Source organism: Zootoca vivipara, chromosome 2 (assembly GCF_963506605.1).
Source record: "Zootoca vivipara chromosome 2, rZooViv1.1, whole genome shotgun sequence".
Classification (NCBI taxonomy): domain Eukaryota; kingdom Metazoa; phylum Chordata; class Lepidosauria; order Squamata; family Lacertidae; genus Zootoca; species Zootoca vivipara.
Genome location: NC_083277.1, coordinates 36,131,328 through 36,151,895, shown reverse-complemented (window position 1 = coordinate 36,151,895; position 20,568 = coordinate 36,131,328). Strand labels below are relative to the sequence as shown.

The following is a 20,568-nucleotide window of genomic DNA, read 5'->3' as shown; positions in this document are numbered from 1 at the left end:
TCCAGGTATGACCAGGAAATTTATTTCATTATGAGGAGGGGTAGCCCCATGTGTCCCTTTCACCTGTTTGGAACAAAGTGCCTAAATAGGGCTTATGTTGGCTTGTGATCCAAACTATAGGAACACAATGGCTGTGTTTAGATGATAAGTTCAACAGCCGAGATAGGAACAGGTGCCCGTGCACAGCTTCTTTGAGTGAGCAAACAGATTTCAAAGTCTTCCATTAACTATAGTTTCCTGTTCTGTTTGAACTGGGAAACTATGGCTAACAGCTTTGGAACAAGCCAGGATATGAAGCTATGGTTCAAAGTTTGCATAAAATCATAACTTGTTCTAAAGACATTAACTGTAGTGTCCTGATTTGCATGAAGCAAGAAACTACGGTAATAGTTAAAGATTTCCTGGCTTATTTTTCCACATCACACGAAGGGGCTGCATTGCACACTCACTGAGCAGTAGTTGTGCTGTCAGTTCTGATATGAATTTATTGAGCCATTTCTCCAGCCCTGATTTCAAACTTGGACCTAATTCTTAGTGGAATAGTAGGGAATACGAGCGTGGCTAATCCGCCATTAATCTTGTTTTGTAAATGATGCACTGGGATTTCGAAATTTCTGTATTTGCTCAGTAGTTAATTCTTTCCCCTGTGCTCTCTCTAGTTCAAATGTGTGCTTTCATTACTAAAAGTTCTTAGTGTTATACTGAATGCAAAATACCACAAGCCTACCGTGTGTTAGCACTTTGCCATGGAAAGACAATGACAAATGTTTGCAAGTCATCTTATTTCCACAGAGGTCTCTCTGTTGCACTCTGAACAGGTGCTAGCATCTTTATTTTGACAGATTTTTGACTGTTTCTTGATTTTTGTTATTACTTGCAGATGTAAAGATTTATATATGGCTGGAACACGCTTTCCCTCTGGAATTCTAAGAAATGTGGCTGTTTTCTGTAATGTGGTTTATTTTTATCTAGGCGTCATGCAGTTTGAAACAGCCTCTGAGAAGATTCTTGTCTCAAAAGATTTAGCTACTAAAAGTTATTAAGCATGACCTTGGCAATGTGTTCAACTTCCTTACAGTGGCAGTTAGGACATTTAGGTTGCCTGTAAGGAATATTACCTGGGGTGAAGTTGGTTTGCAGGCCAAAACCAATTCTCAAAAAAGTAGCGTGCATTTTCTAAAAACCCCCCACACATTTGAACGTTATTTAAACATGCTTAACTTGTCAAACAGTTTTGATTGGTCAACTTCCCACGCCTTGGGCACACTGAACAGCAGAGAAAGGCACCCTGAGCAGAAGGAGAATGAGTAGACAAGCATCTCCAGGCTTGGTGTGTTTGGAAGTTCAAATAATGCTTAATGCAAACCATAGCTTAGCCCAGGCACCCCCAAACTTCGGCCCTCCAGATGTTTTGGACTACAATTCCCATCTTCCCCGACCACTGGTCCTGTTAGCTAGGGATCATGGGAGTTGTAGGCCAAAACATCTGGAGGGCCGCAGTTTGGGGATGCCTGGCTTAGCCTGATGTCTGCATTTGAATCATGTTTGTGAGCATTAGATTGCACAGGCAGTATGTTTCTTAAAGAGACTTCTCAAGGTGCAGAATGCATGTGCTGCACTTTTATAGACGTTCAATAATGGCTCGGGTGGTCTTGAAAAGACTGTGTGGCCCTGGAAGGCAGGGTGTGCAGTTTCCCAGCGACCCAATGACCCCCTGTGGATTCCAACATTTTCCAGTCTGATGCTGATCCTTCAATCCAGACTCATAAGGGAGATGTTCTGTAGCCTTCACCTATCAGCCTCTTCAGCAGCTTTTGTTCTGTTTGTGATTTATGCTGTTAGGATGGTTGGAAATAATATAATGCAGTTTTACCCATTGAAAAGTTGCATTCCCTACCAGCATCTTAAAGAACTGCCTCCCATACAGAAAGTGTATCTTCTCGCCACCTGCATTACAGAATACAAAGATTATGATAATTAAAACGCTCTGATTAAAACTGCAGTTAAAATTAAAGCTTGCTTTCAAATACATTTAGCTTCATTTTTTCAATAGGATGTGTTCAGGACTTGCCAATAAAACACACTTCCAAAGCAAAATCATATTTCCCCTTGCTGAACAGCTGGAAGACCATTTCCTTTCCATTTGACACAAAGGCCCTCTGTTGTTGGAACCCTTGAGGTTGCCCAACTGTTTGTTGCGGGGTGAAGGTATCCATTGGGATGATGAAGTTTGCCCTCATGGTTGCTGATGGCATCTTTGCTGTGGTATGCTGAAGGTTCTAATATGAATACAACTCAAGCTTGGAACCTAATTTCAGAGACTTTGCTTTCTGTCCTCATGGCATGAGTGACAGAACTTTTGCTGTAGTCGTGCCAAGGTTGTGGGATGCCCTTGCTAAGCCAGGCCGCCTAGATTAACCTCTAATCATTTTCTGGTGGGCAATAAAGATAGTTCTTTGAGCAAGCCTTTGGGGGTTGCGGCATTTTAATAACGATGTACTGATGCTGCTGCCTGTGTTAAATTTTGATTGCTGATGTTCTAAACTGTTGGTCCTATTGTTGGTTTTATATTTTGTAAGAGGTTTTCATCATCTAAGAGAAAAGTTGGATATAAAGCTTGAAATAATAATTAATAGCAAGTTCCATTAACTGGCACTCGAAACAATTTGGTCATATTAACACATTGTATTGACAATTTATATTAAAATTTATATAATTTATATAATTGTAAAACATAATCAGAAAGAGAGACCCAAAGTATTCGGCTCATGGCATTTCATATTCTGTAATATGATAGTTTTTTAAAAAAACATTTTACTTGAATTAAACTCTTGATCTCCTCAGCTTAGTTTACATCACAAGGTTGTTCTGACAGTAGAAATTGGAGATAACTTTGAGCTCCTCAGTGCTAAAGCAGGTTATAACAGTATTTAATAAAAATGATAATGATGATGATGATAATCGGTGTTGGGGAAGGAATGCTATACCTGATTGGGAGGGATGAAAAGTGGAGATGCTTAGGAAAAGTACCAGGAATGCTGTTATCCACCACCACCCATCTAGGCTGACCTGAAAGTCCTCTAACGTATTTGATCTTTTATTGCAGTGCATTTGTGTGTGAGCCCCCCCCCCCAAATTTTTTCTTTTTGAATAACTATAATGTAGGAAAAAACACATACATTTGTTGAAGTGCCTGACCGGAACAGCTTTATTGATTCCCTCCCATTTTTAAAAATTATTTCAGCTCTGGACAAAAAAGAAAGCTACTGTCTAAAGTGGTGTACAGTTTACTGTCTGATCGTGATCTGAGAAGAAGGCTGAAAGAACTTGGACTGTCCACTCAGGGAACGAAACAACAGCTTATTAAAAGGCACCAGGAGTTTGTGCACATGTATAATTCAGAGTGTGATTCTTTAAACCCCAAATCAGGTAGGAGGCTGGATTTCAGATAATGGTTTTCCTTGAAAACTGCCAACATTTTCATAAAGTATGCCTCTTTCCGACAGCTTGTTTACCTACCATTTTATTTATTTGAGAACATAACATTCGAGCATGCCTATTCCAGATTTCTCTTTGGACATATTTGGTCTTGGACTCCCTTCGCACGAAACAGTCGCTCTGCTGAAAGGCCATTTGAATTTTCATTGGCATGAGGTCAGCTCAGCGCAAGGTAGCTATTTTTGTCCAGTGGTTGCTTTCCGCATGGCGTTGGGATTCCCCTGTAACCCTGGCAGAAATATTCTCAGTGGTATGGTGGTAGTTAATTTCTATGGCCTCCACGCACACTGCACAGCTGCTACATGGATGTGACTTCAAATAGCTTTTTTATGTGTTTATAGAGTAAAGTCAGCCTTAGAGACTTAACTCTTATTCGTGTTTGTGGTGGTGGCAAAGCATGTGGTCATCCCATTCCGTCTTGCGTTATTTTAGCTATGGGTGCTGTAAATTGTTTGCTTCTAGCCCATCAGCTCTATACATGTAGGCTACACTATCCTAACACTCGCTATACGAAAATTCACTTATCCAAACACAAGAAATTGTTACCCAAATCTCATAGACCTGTGTGTATTATAAATCTCACGGTATAATACACATACTCACCTCTTTCCCCTGGCCTTTCACATCTGATATATACATTTTGAGGGGACCCCCCCCCCAATTTTATTGAGCGTAATTGTTGTAACCCACCCAGTAAAATGTATGCAATCTAAATAATGATGATGATGATGATGATGTTGATTCTCACATAGTTGCATAACACACTTTAAAAGTAAAAAAAATTCTCTGAATATAACTTAGGAGAGGAATCTCTGATTCAGTTCTACTTGTCCCATTTTAACAGAAAGCTAGGAAATCTTTTCCGCTAAAGGTCAAAATGACCTCTAGAGTTACAATTCGAAAATACGACTTGAGGGCACAAATATTTGTCCAGGGGAAGACAACATGAGAGCTGACCTCTTAAAACGTGGTTGCCCTGGTTCCAGTAGTTGTAGGCAACAACAGAAGTGTCTGTTCTGAGTGTTTTGATTTGACTTTTGTTGTTGTTGCAAGAACTAGAGAAATACAGTTTTCTTCAGAAAAATGAATGATGGTGGTTAACATTAGAGAAACCCTGCTGGATCACATCAAGGGTCCTTCTCGTCCAGTATTCTGTTTCTCATTGTGGCCAATCAGATGCCAGCAGGAAGTCCACAAGCAGGACACAAGTGCAGTGCCTGCCCACACACTCATGTTCCCCGGCAACTGGCTTTCAGAGGCATGATGCCTTCAAACCTGGATGTACGAGGGTAACTCAATGAAAATGTCAAACCACAGACCCATTTTTCATTTTCTTATATAGTTAACATGTTCTATGTCGTTTAAAATATAATTTCCCAAAGTTTCATCTTCTGGCAACACTTTTAAAATGACGCGAGGAAGAGATTGGAGGCAGGCATGTGCGAGCTCATCCATGTAGCATTAAACCATATTTTAATGTTGCATCCAACTCAGGCTATTGTGATTTACATTAGAAGCCACTGGGTTTCTGACTCTAGTCCAGGAATGGCAAAACTGTGGCCCTCCAGATGTTGCATCACAGCTCCCACCACCTCTGATCAGGCCCAAATGTTCCCTATCACACTCCCTAAACTGCTCAATCTAGTCTGGATTTTTCTACAAATCGGGAGAGGTTTTCTAACTGTTGAGTCATGTTGGGCTTATTTCTTAGATATCTATTTATGGAGCAACTTCTTTAAGAAGGTATCAGATTCCTGATGGAAGTAATGTTTGAGTTTCGTTTTCCCGTGAGGAAAATCCATAGGCTCTAAATTAATGATCTCTACACAGGACAGACTTAAAATCAACAAACATGTTGATTGCAAACAAAAATACAATCCATTTGTGATGCCAGAAAATCTCTAATTTTATAGCACGCTGTAAATGGTCCTGCTATTTTGTTTTCGCCAGCCATTTGGATTTCAAAGACCAGAAATAAAAAACAATAATAAAATAATTCTTGGTGGCACTTACAGACAAGAATGCTGCCAAGGACCACTGTTTCCCAAATTTCCCATGCTTGGTTCGTTTGATCTCACAGGTCTGTAAAATAGTCAATTATATTTCTGTTTCACAAAAAAGGGTACCAAAATGGAGAGTGATTTGCCCAAAGTTGTTGTCTTGGGAGTTTGATTACAAGTCGGGGATTTAGAGTCTAGGCTCTTAATCTCTAATCCTACACAATATTCACTGGGGCATGCTGACTCCTCCGCCCCGCCCCGCCCCCCCGCCAACAACTTTTATTTCAGTTCCAGCTAGAGATGTTCTGTTCTGTTGGATAGTAGAAAATATTGATGCATGAAAACTCAATCATTATCTACCTACCTACTGTTGTTCAGGCACTTGTATACATTTATTTTTATATGGCTTCAGCTCTGTTAGCTCTGAAGAAATGTTTGCCTGCTACTACGGTACTACCGGTAACAGAAGTGACTATTAATGCTCATAGCCCTATTTTTCACATGGGTGGTGAGTAGAGAAAGCTGCTTAGGAATTCCAGAGGCTGTCTTATACCAAAGATGGTCCCCAAAGAGAGAGAAAGAAATACAGTAAGAACTCTGTAACTCTGCTTTTTTGGTCATTCCTGCAAAATAATAATAATAATAATAATAATAATAATAATAATAATAATAATAATAATAGCAGCAGCAGTTGGGAGTTGATGAATGAGAGATGTAACAGTCACTTGGAGATATATGGATCTTGTAGTGACATTCAAAACTCTCTTAGCACAGTCTTCTGTTCAGGTCTTCTAGTCCTTGATTTGTCTTTGTTGCTTATAGCTCTGGGGTTGATAGATTCTGGGGATGGAAGCACAAGGATCAGAAAACAAGCAGTGTTTGTTGGGCAGGAGATGGGCTACTCTGTTACTGCAGCCAGTCACAAAGAAGAACCTCTTGCCTTTTTCCTCTTCCATTTACCTTTCTCCTTCACTCTGTGATCTCCTTTATCAGGAAACTATTGCTGCTTTTGAAAATACTGTAATACTCAGATACATTAACAGTCAAGGATTTACCGAGACGCCTCTTAGAGCTTGCTCAGAATGGCATGAGAAATCTGTCCTAATTCTGAGATCCTTCTGGCAGCTAGCATGTGGTTACTGATGTTTCCTGCCCCTTTCAGCAATGATGCAGTCTTTATTCCCTTATTCAGGTCTTGCTTTTCACAAGCAGGTGAACTGCACCTTCCTACATTCTCTCGTACTCCCCATCTCTTAGAAAAAGCTTCATTATAGGTGAAAATGTGTTTTCACTTCAGACTAGCATGTTTCAGTTCTTACAAAGAATATAGTCTCAGAAACATTTTGTGCCTTGATATAAGAGGTGTTCCCGTGATGTTAGGCTTTTGCTTACGACAATCGTTTATTTCCACAGTTGCTGAAATTGTAGGAGAGCTGGAAAAAAATGAGAAGACTCGAACACAACTGGAATCCAGTAAACCTAGAAGTGGCGTAAGTTGATAAACTTCGACTGAGACTTCTTGTTGTTTTGTTTAGTCGTGTCTGACTCTTCGTGACCCCATGGACCATAGCACGCCAGGCACTCCTATCTTCCACTGCCTCCTGCAGTTTGGTCAAACTCATGTTTGTAGCTTTGAGAACACTGTCCAATCATCTCGTCCTCTGTCGTCCCCTTCTCCTTGTGCCCTCAAACTTTCCCAACATCAGGGTCTTTTCCAGGGAGTCTTCTCTTCTCATGAGGTGGCCAGAGTATTGGAGCCTCAGCTTCAGGATATGTCCTTCCAGTGAGCACTCAGGGCTGATTTCCTTCAGAATGGATAGGTTTGATCTTCTTGCAGTCCATGGGACTCTCAAGAGTCTCCTCCAGCACCATATTTCAAAAGCATCAATCCTTCAGCGATCAGCTTTCTTTATGGTCCAGCTCTCACTCTCACTACTGGGAAAGCCATAGCTTTAACTATATGGACCATTGTCGGCAAGGTGATGTCTCTGTGACAAGAAATGAGCATGTGTCACTTCATGTGATAAAAATCCCACAATGAGCTTTTCAAACCAGAACTGAGGATGTACCTTATGTGTACCCCCTGCATTGCAGGGGACTGTACTAGATGATCCTTGGAATCCCTTCCAACTCTACACATCTATGGGATGTACTTAATAATGATGGAGACTGGCGCACCTCAATAGGGAGGGCCAGCCACAATTGGGGAACCACCACTGAAAAGAACCCATCATGAGTCAGCACCAACTGGGCACCCCTTGGTGATGGCACCACCCACAAGGCCTCACCTGCCAATTAAAGGATGTGAGATGGTTGGTATTGGGGAAGGTGCTCTTTTAGGTACTTGGGTCCCAAGCCATTTAAAGCTTTATGCACTAGTGCTGGCACCTTGAATTTGACCCTGTAGAGAAAAGGATCTCCCTTTAGGTAGACTAGCACATGTTAAATGCAATCGAGAGTGTTTAGAAAGAGTACTAAACTACAGTTGTCAAGGGAGGGGAGGGTTGTGTGAGGAGAATATAAAAAACTTCCCTTTTAGATAAACTTCCCTTGATTATTTTTTGGTGTGTGGCTTTATATCCTTCATTAAAAAGTAATGTTTGTGCTACTGTTGCAGAGCATGACATTTACAAAAAAACAGACGGAGAAAGAAATAGATGAAATTCACAGAGATTATCGTAAGTAAAGCGATTATTTCATTTGCATTTTTTTCAAAAAGGAAATTATCTCTTAGGAAATGAACAAGTTACAAATGGAACTGGTATTAAAATACTCATTTTCTCCCTTTTCCCCATCATTGTTTACCTATACTAGTGTGCCCAAGAAAAGAAAGAAAAGAAAAGAGAAGGAGAGCAGTGCATTATGGGATTGCAAGGAGCTATGACTAGGAAGCAAAACTCTCCACTCTTCCTCCCACATTTGGCATAATAACTTTGGTGTATAGCTGTCAAGTTTTCCCTTTTCTCGCAAGGAAGCCTATTCAGCACAAGGGAATTTCCCTTTTAAAAAGGGAGAACTTGACAGCTATGCTTTGGTGTCAACATGAAGGCATACCCTGGTTCAGTTAGTTACATCTTTCCTGCAAATTTGTCCTGCAAATAGGATCACAATCTGTAGTTTGGAGTTAGCTTGCAACCCTGGTTTTGAGGGGAAACAGAAACCATAGTTTGTAGGTTTTGATATACAGGGGGGGGGGGAACTATGGTTTATGCTATGTAATTGAATAGGTTTCACATTTTGTCTGAACTGAACCAAAGCTTTTTTATTTTAACTGTTAGCCAGCAACCTCATAGTTTGTCCAATAAGAAGTCTTAAAGAATCATTAGATTTGTATACTTATCAAATTATGCTTAATATAATGTTGACTATGACCCTGGTTTAGAGTTCAAGTACAGTGTTACCTTGGGTTACAAACTCTTCGGGTTACAAACTCCGCTAACCCGGAAGTAGAATCTCGGGTTAATAACTTTGCCGCAGGATGAGAACGGAAATTGCGCGGCGGCGACGGCGCAGCAGCAGTGGGAGGCCCCATTAGCTAAAGTGGTACCTCAAGTTAAGAACGGTTTCAGGTTAAGAACGGGCCTCTGGAATGAATTAGGTTCGTAACCAGAGGTACCACTGTACTTTCAGGTATACCCTTGATCGACCCAATGTAGGACTGCTGTGTGTCTGTTCCTCCTCATATTTAGTAACTAAATGTCCTTTGGGAGTGCAGCAGGATGTTGAACTAGTTAGGAAAGCTTGCCTCATGAAATGGAGTTTGGGGTATATTTTAACAGGCTGCTTTTAATTATTTTTAAACTTTGATTTTTGGAATACCTGGTTCATTCTTTATTTAATTTCAGGGCTAATTTTTCTACACTGGATAGTCCAGCAATCCTCAGTCTTTTGGCTCCCATTCAATGCTTTATAAATGTCAAAACGCTGGTATTAACTAGTGTCATGTGAAATGTTGTAGCAGCATTATGCGAATGGAACGTTTTGAAAAAATATATGTCTGCATGTCATTTTTCACTGTAGCATGACAGGTGAATGAAAGTAGTGCATTGCAAATGAAACTGATCAGTTTTGAATTAGAGCAGTGAGCAGCTAGAATACTGTACATTTGCTCTGGCCTTCTATGGATGAGTTGCTCGTCCCCATGCATTTTGTTCCCTGACCAGTAATTTGCTTCACTTCCTATATAGGTTCATACATTCTGCAGCCATTTGGGACTTTAGGGACATCGAACCTGACTAATAGCAGTTTGTTCCCAGATCCTCAATGAATGACTTCGTTTTCCTTTGCTTAGATACAAGGATTCTTAGAATACAAGGATCTGGAGGCAAGTCCCTCAGGAGGGGGGTGTTGTTGCATTCAACTCCCAGCTTCCTTAGCCAGCCTGATCAACAGGGATGATGGCAGCTGTAGTTCAGCAACATCAGGGTACTCAAGGTTGGGAAGACTAATGTAGGCACGTGGAATAGTTAACAATGAAGGGATTATTCATTCATTCATTCATTCATTCATTCATTCATTCATTCATTGCATTTATAGACCTCCTTTTTCTCCAAGGAGCTCAAGATGTATATGGTTCTCTCTGCTCCATTTTATCCTAAAAAACCCCACAACCTCTGTGAGATAGGTTAGGCTGAGAGACAGTGACTGGCCCAAGGTTACCCAGTGATGGCTGGGTGAGGATCTTCATGGCTGGGTGAGGATTCAAACCCTAGTCTCCTAGGTCATTGTCCGACACACTTTTCACAGTTACAGTACATGGGCACTCCAATTTACAGGGAAGCAAATTTCTGAGAGTGAAATTCATAGTCCCAGAACTAATTGCTACATATAGTGAGGAGTGAAAGTGCATTGTTCAAAAAGGAACCAACATTGGGTCTGTTGGGAAGGATTGGGTCAGAATTATATATCGTTTTTTCACCAATTTTCACAAATTGCAGGTGGTTGTGTTGCCCGCACTGGTTCTAGTAACTGAAAAATCTTTGCATGTGTCACATTTTTTTTGTTCTTGATATTTGACACCAAATGACACAGAACTCATCCAATGAAGCTGAATGTACGTAGGAAGATTCAGAGCAGATAACAGAAAGTACTTCTTCATACAGCACATAGTTAAACTATGGAACTTGCTCCCACAGGAGGCAGTGATGGCTACCAACTTGGATGGTTTTAAAAGAATTGGACAAATTCATGAGTATAAGGCGATCAGTGGCTGCTAGCCATGATGGCTATGCTCCACCTCCACTGTCAGGAGCATTATGCCTCTGAGTATCAGTTGCTGAGCATCACAGATGGGCAGAGTGCTGTTGCGCTCATGGCCAGCTTGCAGGCTTCCAACAGGCATCTGCTCAGCCACTGTGAGAACAGGTTGCTGGACTACATGTGCCATTGGCCTGAATCAGCAGGCTCGCCTTACGTTCTTAACCAAAGCAGATTGTGAATTATTTTGCCCAGGGAACATAAACAATGCTCGGAAACAGCACATTGAATCCACATTGGCTGGCTACACCAAGTAGACCCACCTTCTGATGTTGGGAGAGCATAGAATGTCTTAAGTGAGAATGAATGAGAAGGAAAGAGTTGTGGTAGAAAAGGCTAAGGAGAAAAGGTTTCTTGGAGAACACATTTAACACGGCTGAGGCATTGGTTCTCAGTTCTGGAAATGGCAATCATGAAGCTGGCAGATATTTTTCTGGAGACCAGATTTTCATAGAAGCATCCCGCTTTACTTGTCAGCTAGCTGACAGTTTGCTCAGATAGCAGGAGGCTTGCTAAACTCTGGAATGGCTGCTTGAGCACGTCTGGTCTCTTGAGGGAGAAGGAGAAAAGGCTTTGCCTGATTCACAGCTCTGGCAATTACACCAGCAAAGATGATACTCAGCAAGAGCTTTGGCTTCCAAACACATCATGCTCACGAAGACTCGCGTCAATGAACTTTATTGCTGTGTTTCGTGAGCCTCACACCTCATACTACACACACACAGTCGTACCTCGTTTTGCGGCCGGGATCCTTTCCGGAGCCCTGGCCGCTAGCCGAAAAGGATGCAGGGCAAAGTGTCGCATCTGCGCACATGCGCGGAGGGGTTTGCACTTCTGCGCATGCACGAGTGGCAAACCCGGAAGTAAACTGTTCCGGTACTTCCGGGTTTGCTGCGGAAACGAAGGTTTCAATGGATTAAAATTTATTAAGCATTTTAGTGCTCCCCCCCAACCACCCTCAAAGATAATTTATTTTGAGGTGTGCTTGTTTATGTGTGTGTATGTACCGTACAAACAGATTTATAAGTGCAAAGTATCCAAAATATACTCGTCTATGCTCAGATGTCATGTTTGCTCTTCCTATGCTCCCCTTTTCACCTCCACTTCAGCTTTTCTGGTCTTGTGTTCTAGTAGTAGAAACCTATCACTGAGATTTCTTAAAACAAGCTTTTATTGGTGGACACAAAAGAAGAAACATAAACATTGTGGTTGTTTGGTTTATGCAGTTGGCTGGCTGTCTCTAATAGAATTAATTCATACATTCTCAATTTTTATCAAATGACTAGGAAGAAAGCAATTTGTGCTGCAAATAGATTCCTGAATCTTTCCCCTCCCCCCTTCCCCAAAGGAGGGAGAATTAAGAATGCTGCAGGTGGTTTTCGTGCATTTTTAGGTACTTATTTTCATCATTGTTCTCTTGCTCTTTGGGTAGCGCCAAATGCATCCACAGATGATGGATAGTAAAAGGGTCTCCACAGCTATGAATAGATGGTGAGCTCAGATGACTAAGCGATTGTGGACCAACAGTGGCAGTACCAACAAGGTGTGATGCAAACATCACTTTCTTTCTGAAGTAATCACAGAATCTCTAATGGCACCATGACATGCTACCATAAAGAAAGTTGCTGTCTTCACTGCCTTGTAGATTAATTCTTGGTAATTTGATCTTTTCCAAATGAAATCAGTGTGGAATAGGACTCCATCACCAGTTGTCTAACCAGGGACTGACAGATTCTGGATGGGCAAGCAAACATTTCTGATAATCGGGGCATGCACTTGCTCCAGGGGGAGAAGACTTGATCCATATCTCATGTTGTATCTTGTACTGTGTCATGGACAAATCAGCACACTTCTGCCGTCCTCCACCTCGGGCCACTGAGGGACAGTGGAGGCATGCCAACCTTCTCTGCCTCTGCTCTTCCCAGCCATTCAGAGTGCCACTCCTACTGATCAACAGGCACAGAGATAAGCTGCTGTGTCTTTACCCCCACTCCTTCCAGCTCAGAGCCAGAGAGGGCGGGGGACATGGAAGGTCATTTTAGTTCTCCACTTGCATCAAGCAAGCATAGAGATAAAGCAAATGGCAGAACTTAGGGAGGGTGCAAGGATCAAACCTCCTTCCCCTTTTCTCCTGGTACTGGAATTGCAGATTTGGGCTTGTATCACTTTGTGAGAGTCTAGCTGACGCCTTGTAAAATGAGACTGTCAATCCCTGTTTCTTACCTTTTGGAAATCAGCGCAACTAGTTGTGCTCTAGGACTAGGTGAATGGGAAGTTGCCGCTCCTTTGTATTCAGCCTATGATGTCAGGAAGGCGATTTGGCTCTTGGGCCAGTTTGATCATCCTTAACACCGCCGGCATTTTCCAGCATGCCACAGACAGGATGCTTTGTCATTGCATTCACCCAGATGAATGCTTCAAAGCTATCTTCTTCCAGATGAAATCCTTTGCTGAATTTTTCTGCCCTTTATGAGCAGATGCTTTGAGTTGCTAGTGTTCATTTCCTTTCTGATCTACATTTGTGCTAACTGCAGCTGTATTGTTAACTTTTTGTATGAGACTATAAAATGTGTCTTGTCAAACAGTTTTAAAAAAGCTTTAGATTTAATTCCAAAATATTTGGGCTACACAAGGGTGAAGAATGCATTTCCCATTGTTAATGCCATGTTTGCTGGGTATTTGGGGGCTGTCCCCTGCTTCATTTTCATCCTTGGATACAACGTGTGTCTTAGTGCATCTGATTTCTACACTACTCATATGCAGGGCACATCAGCTGTGCCAATACCAAGGACATACTAGAACCATTGTAGAATTAGTCCGAGTGCTGTGCCCTTTCCAAGAGAAATTCCTGGGCTTCCAGTTGTTGCTATACTACTTGGGAGAAGCTGCTAGGTAGACCTAAGTTACCAAGCACTGCTTGTGTATATCTTCCGTTCATTTCATTGAGGCATTCATGGATGCTTTCACTTCTGCTCAATAAGGATGGGTTAGAATGACTGTTTTGTTGTTGTCCAAGGTGAGAATACACCATTCACTTTTCTGGATGAGCACTGACTTTGCAAGGATGCTCATACATACATGAATTCATATTGGGGATAGAAGATGGAGTCTTCAGTAGTTAAAGTGAAATAATGGTCGAAAGTGGCTTTGAGTACAGGCTCTAGACCCGTGGTTCCCAACATGGGGCACAATTTGATTTTTAAGGGGGGCAATTTGAGAATGAGTTATTAACAGTTTGTGGCCTTTTAGGCTTCCTCCACATGAATAGGAATAATAAGAATTATATGTCACAGTGGGGAGCATCAGGATTTTAGAGATGCTTAGGTGGGGCATGGCCAAAAAAAAAAAAGGTTGGGAACCACTGCTCTAGACAGAGACACGTATTTTCACCTATACTGTGTCACACATCCGTATTAATCTTCTTGTTTTTAAAATCTGCAATAAAAATCCCATTTAAATACACATTTTGAAATGTATTTTGAACCTTTTTTTTTCATCTGAGAACTATGAAAACCAGTAGATAACAGAGGCTGCCATCTGCGTATCCGGTCTTATACAGGCTTGCCTGGGTGCAACTCCCATTAAACTCAGTGGTGTTTTTGTCTGAGGAAATGTTGTAGGTTTGCATTGTTTTAGCCTGGGCATAGGAAGTCCATTATTAGAATTTTCAAACTTTGAATGCAGACTGATTCTAAGCTGTATTAATGCTTTAAAGTTTTCCCAGTTTAAAGTTGAAATGAATGGGGACAGTGGAACAATGACATACCATTGCTCCTTTATTTATTATAACATTATTATGTTCGAATCTTTTCCCCTTTACGAATTTGGCCATTGAATTTCACTAGTGCCTTAAATTTGGCAGCTTGACTCTCTTCATTGCAGCTGTCTTGCCAGGATAGGTCCCTCTGCTCCTTTTCAGCTCTTTGCTGAAATTGGAAGGGATGTTACAGTTGAAAATAACAGATGCCTTACGTTTGGTTTGAACCAAGTAGGTGACTGAGGAATAAAGCAGGGGGGGGGGGACTTTGCCTGCTTTTGAGGAGTTTTCTGACCCATGTGTTTCAGAGGCGGACAGGATTTTTGTTGGACTATGATTGCTGTCTACAGTATATAAGTGACACCTCTCCCATGATAAATAGAAACAGGAAAAGAAAAATCTTTGTGGTGGGGTGAAGTGCAGATACATACTGCATAAAACCTCAGCTGTCTGAAATGTATATTTGCAAAAGCTTCCCCTGCGACACAGTTATTACCCAAAATTATTTCTATTCCTTCCCTATTCACCTACCTTTTGTATCCCCCTAAAGCGGATGCTGAATGGTGATTTTTGAAACAGGAGAAACCTTGGAAAGGGAGCTGCAGTAAGAGAAATTTTGTGTCTCCTCCTGATAGGGCCAGGAGAGTGGTGCCTTCTGTCTCTGGCCATATCACATGGAGACATGAAAGACTGCTACAAGAAATGCATTTGAACTCTGAACTGGGATATCACATGGAATGATACATTCCTCTTAGCTATTTTTCAGTTTCTGAAGGGGTGGTGGAGGAGGAAGCCTGCTATAACCTAGTATAGCCACAGTGTCCTCCAGCTGTTGTATTGATTTTGTTTTGTTCTGTGTTGGTTTTTAATTTTGTGACACTGTACACAGCATAGATATATTTATGTGATAATGTGGTATGAAAATTAAACAAACTGAACTAACGAACCATTGGCCATGGATGGGTTGATGGTAGTTGGAATCCAAAACATCCGGAGGGCACCAGGTTGGAGAACATTGATGTAGTAGGTCATCGTTCTTACCCAGGTATTAGTTAAATTTATCCAGGAGGGGCCAAGAGCATGACCCCTGCCCCTATTCTCCTGACCTCCTCACATTGAAGGGGAAGGTTTGAAGACGGATTGTATATGTATTCTCTTGAGTGTGATAATAGCCCTCCCAGCATTCAGCTGAACATGCTTAATCTCACTCTTCAGACCTTCCCACTCAATGTGAGAAGGTTGAGGGCAGAGGCCAGGGCTAATGCATGAACCCCTCTTCCATGGACACACTTAACAAATGCCTGAGTAGGGCTGGTGCCTATTTGATGCACCTTTTTGGCAGAAAATTCTTAAGCAGAAATGCCTGACTTTACCTCAGGCGGGAGGAACCATTTCTTTGTGTCCTTGATGGTTGCCAGACCCAGCGGTTCGACCAGCGAATCTGCTCTGATTTTTGGATCTGTGCTGTCTTCACAAACGAGAGACATTATCACAGTTCAGGGACACATTGCAACCACACAAAAGCATCTGAAGGGGGTGCAGAGCAGAGCCTGTGTAGAGTGTCCCCTGAGGAGAGGGGGGATGGCTCAGGGACAGTCCTCAGAGCCAAATAGAAAGTCCTGGCAGGACCAATCCAGCTCCCAGGCCATGCTTCATTTTGAGCCTTCAGTGATCCACATAATTATCGCAGCAACCAATCTGATAGGGTTAACGGAAGACTGTTTTGAAGCGTATTAAATTGATCTGTATTAAATTGATCTGTGAGAGGGGATCTTTTTGATACCTTAGAGAAGGGTTCATGTCTAGGTCATAGAAAGTTCTTTGTGAATCATGCTTGAAAACTGGAAAGAAATTTAGATTTAGAATAGAGCCTCACTGACTATAGCAGTTGTTGATCTTTGTGGGTATAATGCATCAAGTAAAGCTTTAACCGCCTGCTCATCGCAATTTGAAAAGAATGAAACTGTATGGAGGAGTGCTTGGTGGATGGCTCTGATGACCTCCCAGTTAATCTGCCTTCTCTTTGTATGGATTTTGCGTCAGCTTGCATAGGAACCTTGGCTAGTCAACGTTTATTCGTATCAACAAAAACCGTGATGGTTGTTAGAACTTCAGTGGTGTGCTTGAAGAGTTTTGCCCTCATCCCATTAACTTCATCATTCACTGCTCTGGAAAGTAAAACACTTTTAAATAGAATGAAACCACCGCAAATGACTGGTCGTCGTTAGCAGCACAGATGCCAAATGGGTTCATTAACATCTTCACCAAGGAGAAAGTTACTGTGGTACCTCTGGTTACCTTAATTCGTTCCAGAGGTCCGTTCTTAACCTGAAACTGTTCTTAACCTCAGGTACCACTTTAGCTAATGGGGCCTCCTGCTGCCACCACACGATTTCTGTTCCCATCCTGAAGCAAAGTTCTTAACCCGAGGTACTATTTCTGGGTTAGCGGAGTCTGTAACCTGAAGCGTCTGTAACCCAAGGTACCACTGTAGAGAGAACTGAAACTAGTTATTTTGGGTGACATCCAGTGGTGTCCAGCCAATAGCAGGATGGTCTTCTGCTCACCCACCCACCCCAATCTGCTCTGGAGGGTTGGGGGATCCTCCAAAGCAGATGCAGGATGGGGGCAGTGGGGCTGCAGAAAAAAGAGAAGTCCTCTTGGGTGAATGAAAGTCTTCTTGCACAATGTTGGTTCTCACACTACTTTTAGGTTACAATGTAAGATGTTACAGTTCTTTACTATAAGATAGATGTCAGCTAGATTAGTTTGACCTCAAAAGCTTAATTGGATATTTGCATCACAAAACCAGCTTTGTATGTGAAAACTGGATGGCCTCTGAAGGTTGGAAAGACCCTCTTTACTATAAAATTTTCAAGTAAAGCAGTGGCACTGAACCATTTCTACAGTGTTGAGTTCATTTCTCAATTTGTGCATGTTCTTGGCTTCTCTGGGGCATTGATTCTCCAGTAGGATCATTGTGGTGCTGGGGGTTTTAAACATTGGAGTGCATGCTTTGCGTGTAGAAAACAACATTCATTCTGTGGCATCTCTAGTTAAAACTAGGATCAGATGCCATGTTTGATGGGGAAATCTTCTGCCTGAGGCCTGTAGAACATCTCTACAGACAGAGTATAGAATACTGGCTTAGATAGACCCACAGGGTATTGTCTTCTCTGGTCCACCCCCTACATTCTGTATCATGCAATCCTCTCTTCTTCCATTTGCCTAGAATTTAAATTCTCTGGAATGCATGCCCTTAGACCAGAAAGCCTGACTTAGTATCATAAGAAGCTCATTTTTATTTTCTTCAGATCACTTGGCAATAGTAGCACTGGTACTTGAAAACATGAAGGGTTTATTTTTATTTTATTTTTCTGTTATGTAAATAAGATACTTTGGCAGAATGTGTTGTAATAATTTTTTAGGCTTGGGTATGCAGAGGGTTCAGCTTGGAACGAGACAGGCTGCTAGAGAGCCACAGCTAATCCATGTTTTTGTTTATAATGTTTCTGAAAACAGCAAATGTCACGCTACAGTTTGTGCAAATGTTTTTTTCCCTTAGCTTACAGATTTAAGATACAGAGCAATGTAGCTAATTGCAGCTGGTGCTTAAACTCTTTGAAGCCATGCAGACATTTGCAGGTTTCCCAGCCCTGTTTTTAAACCATTAGGTTAATGAGACCAAAACTAAGGAAGCGTGGGTAATGTCTTTAGGAGCATTCAATCTGGGTGCAACGTGGGGTAGTAGAGAGAGTGCCAGCTTAGGACTGGAGAAACAGAGGGTGGGTTGTAATATTCAAAGAGGGTGATATTCCTGCACGTTGCCTTAAGCTTCTTGGATGAAGGGTGATGTAGCAGTAATAACAACAACAACAAGCCATTAGGGCAAGAACAGACGTGACATGGAAATCCAAACCTGATCTCCCAAATGTGTTAATAATTGTTGGTTAAATCTTAGAAGCAGTTATCTTCTGTGGAGTGTGGATTTGATTTTGATCCGAGTAGTGGCAGCAGTGAAAATGTGTTTAAGCATTTCCCACATGCCATTTTCTCGAACAACCCATCCTCCTTTTTTTGGGGGGGGGGGGGGAGAGAGCTGCCATTAGTTGCACTAGGGGGAAAAAGAGGCACAATGCAGATATTTAACATTTCTTGCTCTGATATAGGCGGAATTGTTTCCTGGTGCCTGGGTTCCAGTAGAATTTATTATTTGTCAGTTGGTATTGTCAACTACTCCTCTGCATAATTATCTTAAAGATTTCTACAATTGTATAACTAGCACAAGTGTGTGTGCTTGTTTGCTTGTTAGCAGTAGATAGTCACAGGAAAGAAGGGTTGCATTCTTATTGTTGGACTGTTGTTTTTAATGCTGTTTGTCATATAGTGTTGGGAAAACATTTCATTTTCCCAGTTTTTGGAGTAAGCAGCAAACAATGTAGCCTGTCCATCTGCTTGCATTCTGCTTAATGGATGGTTTGGCATTCAGAATTCTCTGTGGATAGCCTGTTTTGATGGATTTCTGAGAAGGCAGAGTATGTGTATTGTGCTTGCATACAAAATACAGTTATCCTGTGAAGTCTTCAAAAGTGCCTTTTAAGTAAGTTGCTGAGGGCTGCTATATCATTTATTATCAAAATTGTCATTAATCAAATTATTATTTCCTCTTTCACCAGAGCCCTCTGTCATCTCAGAGATTCTTAGTGGATTTTTTGAGCAGTCACTTTTTTATTAACAGATCTGAACTCTTTTAAAGAATGTTTCTGAAGTTGTACTACATGCTATGCTTTGGGATTCAGACTTCTTTAAGTTTTTAAAAGGAAATGAGTGTTCTGTTTATCCCAGTTTTTCTTTCATTTCAAAAATTTTAGTCTCACAAGCCAAATTAATAGTTTTGGCCTTGGAACAAACAAAAATATCAAGTCAGTATTCTTCAACACTAAACACTTTTAAACAGTTATGTTTTGTCTTCCCGTGAGCCCTTTAAATGATGTACTCCTCACACTTTTTGGTACATAATGTGTTCTGATGGAACCTGGAAAGTTATGCCCGGTACAGATAATCTTCTGCCTGAGCTGCTGCCTCATTTTTCAAACTCTTTAATGGGGGGGGGGATTAGGGATATCCAAAAAGGAGAAGCACTCCTTTCACAGAATACCAGAAGATGATGACATGAATGCAGTCATCATAAGTACACTGAATACTCTGCTAACAGAATTTGTATGTAACACACACATATATTCCCTTCAGTAATATCCTGGTTAAATTGATGTCTTTGACAAGAGATCTGCTGCTCATAAAGCAGAGAAGCTCAGGGAGGGAAGAGCAGCGGAGATTTTAGACCTGTGCATTGGAGCATTTTAGCTGAGCAGGATGGAGATGCTTCTCTCGATAAATTGATAAAACACTGCTATGTTGTAGGATGTCTAGGTGAAGCTCCTCTGAAATATTTCAGTAAAAATACAGTCTAGTTACATCATTCCTTTTAGCAGCAGGAACTATAAGAAAATCAACAACCCATGCAGGGGCTTGTGTGTGTGTGTGTGTGTGCTTCCCCATTACTGTAGAAGACAAAAGTCTAAGATTGCCCTTGTTGTTGTTGTTTAGTCGTTTAGTCGTGTCCGACTCTTCGTGACCCCATGGACCAGAGCACGCCAGGCACTCCTGTCTTGCACTGCCTCCCACAGTTTGGTCAAACTCATGTTCGTAGCTTCGAGATCACTGTCCAACCATATTGTCCTCTGTCGTCCCCTTCTCCTAGTGCCCTCAATCTTTCCCAACATCAGGGTCTTTCCCAAGGAGTCTTCTCTTGGAGGTGGCCAAAGTATTGGAGCCTCAGCTTCACGATCTGTCCTTCCAGTGAGCACTCAGGGCTGATTTCCTTAAGAATGGATAGGTTTGATCTTCTTGCAGTCCATGGGACTCTCAAGAGTCTCCTCCAGCCATCTAACTAAAATAAAAATAAAAAAAAATACCGTTCTAATTTCATGCCTCTTTGTTGCGTATTCAGCGTTCACCAATATCTAGTCACGCAAGAAGGGAAAGGTGATCATTTTC

At 41.6% G+C, this 20,568-nt stretch overlaps 1 protein-coding gene across 2 annotated transcripts in view; it reads left to right on the top strand.

Annotated features, from left to right (window-relative positions):
- RAD18 (RAD18 E3 ubiquitin protein ligase) overlaps positions 1-20,568 on the top strand; it is a 100,760-nt gene that overhangs the window by 28,092 nt on the left and 52,100 nt on the right. For both annotated transcript variants that reach the window (XM_035106574.2, XM_035106577.2), the window contains 3 exons: positions 3,245-3,429; positions 6,912-6,988; positions 8,116-8,176. In XM_035106574.2, coding sequence (XP_034962465.2) covers positions 3,245-3,429; positions 6,912-6,988; positions 8,116-8,176 — 323 coding nt within the window. The remainder of the gene's footprint in view (positions 1-3,244; positions 3,430-6,911; positions 6,989-8,115; positions 8,177-20,568) is intronic.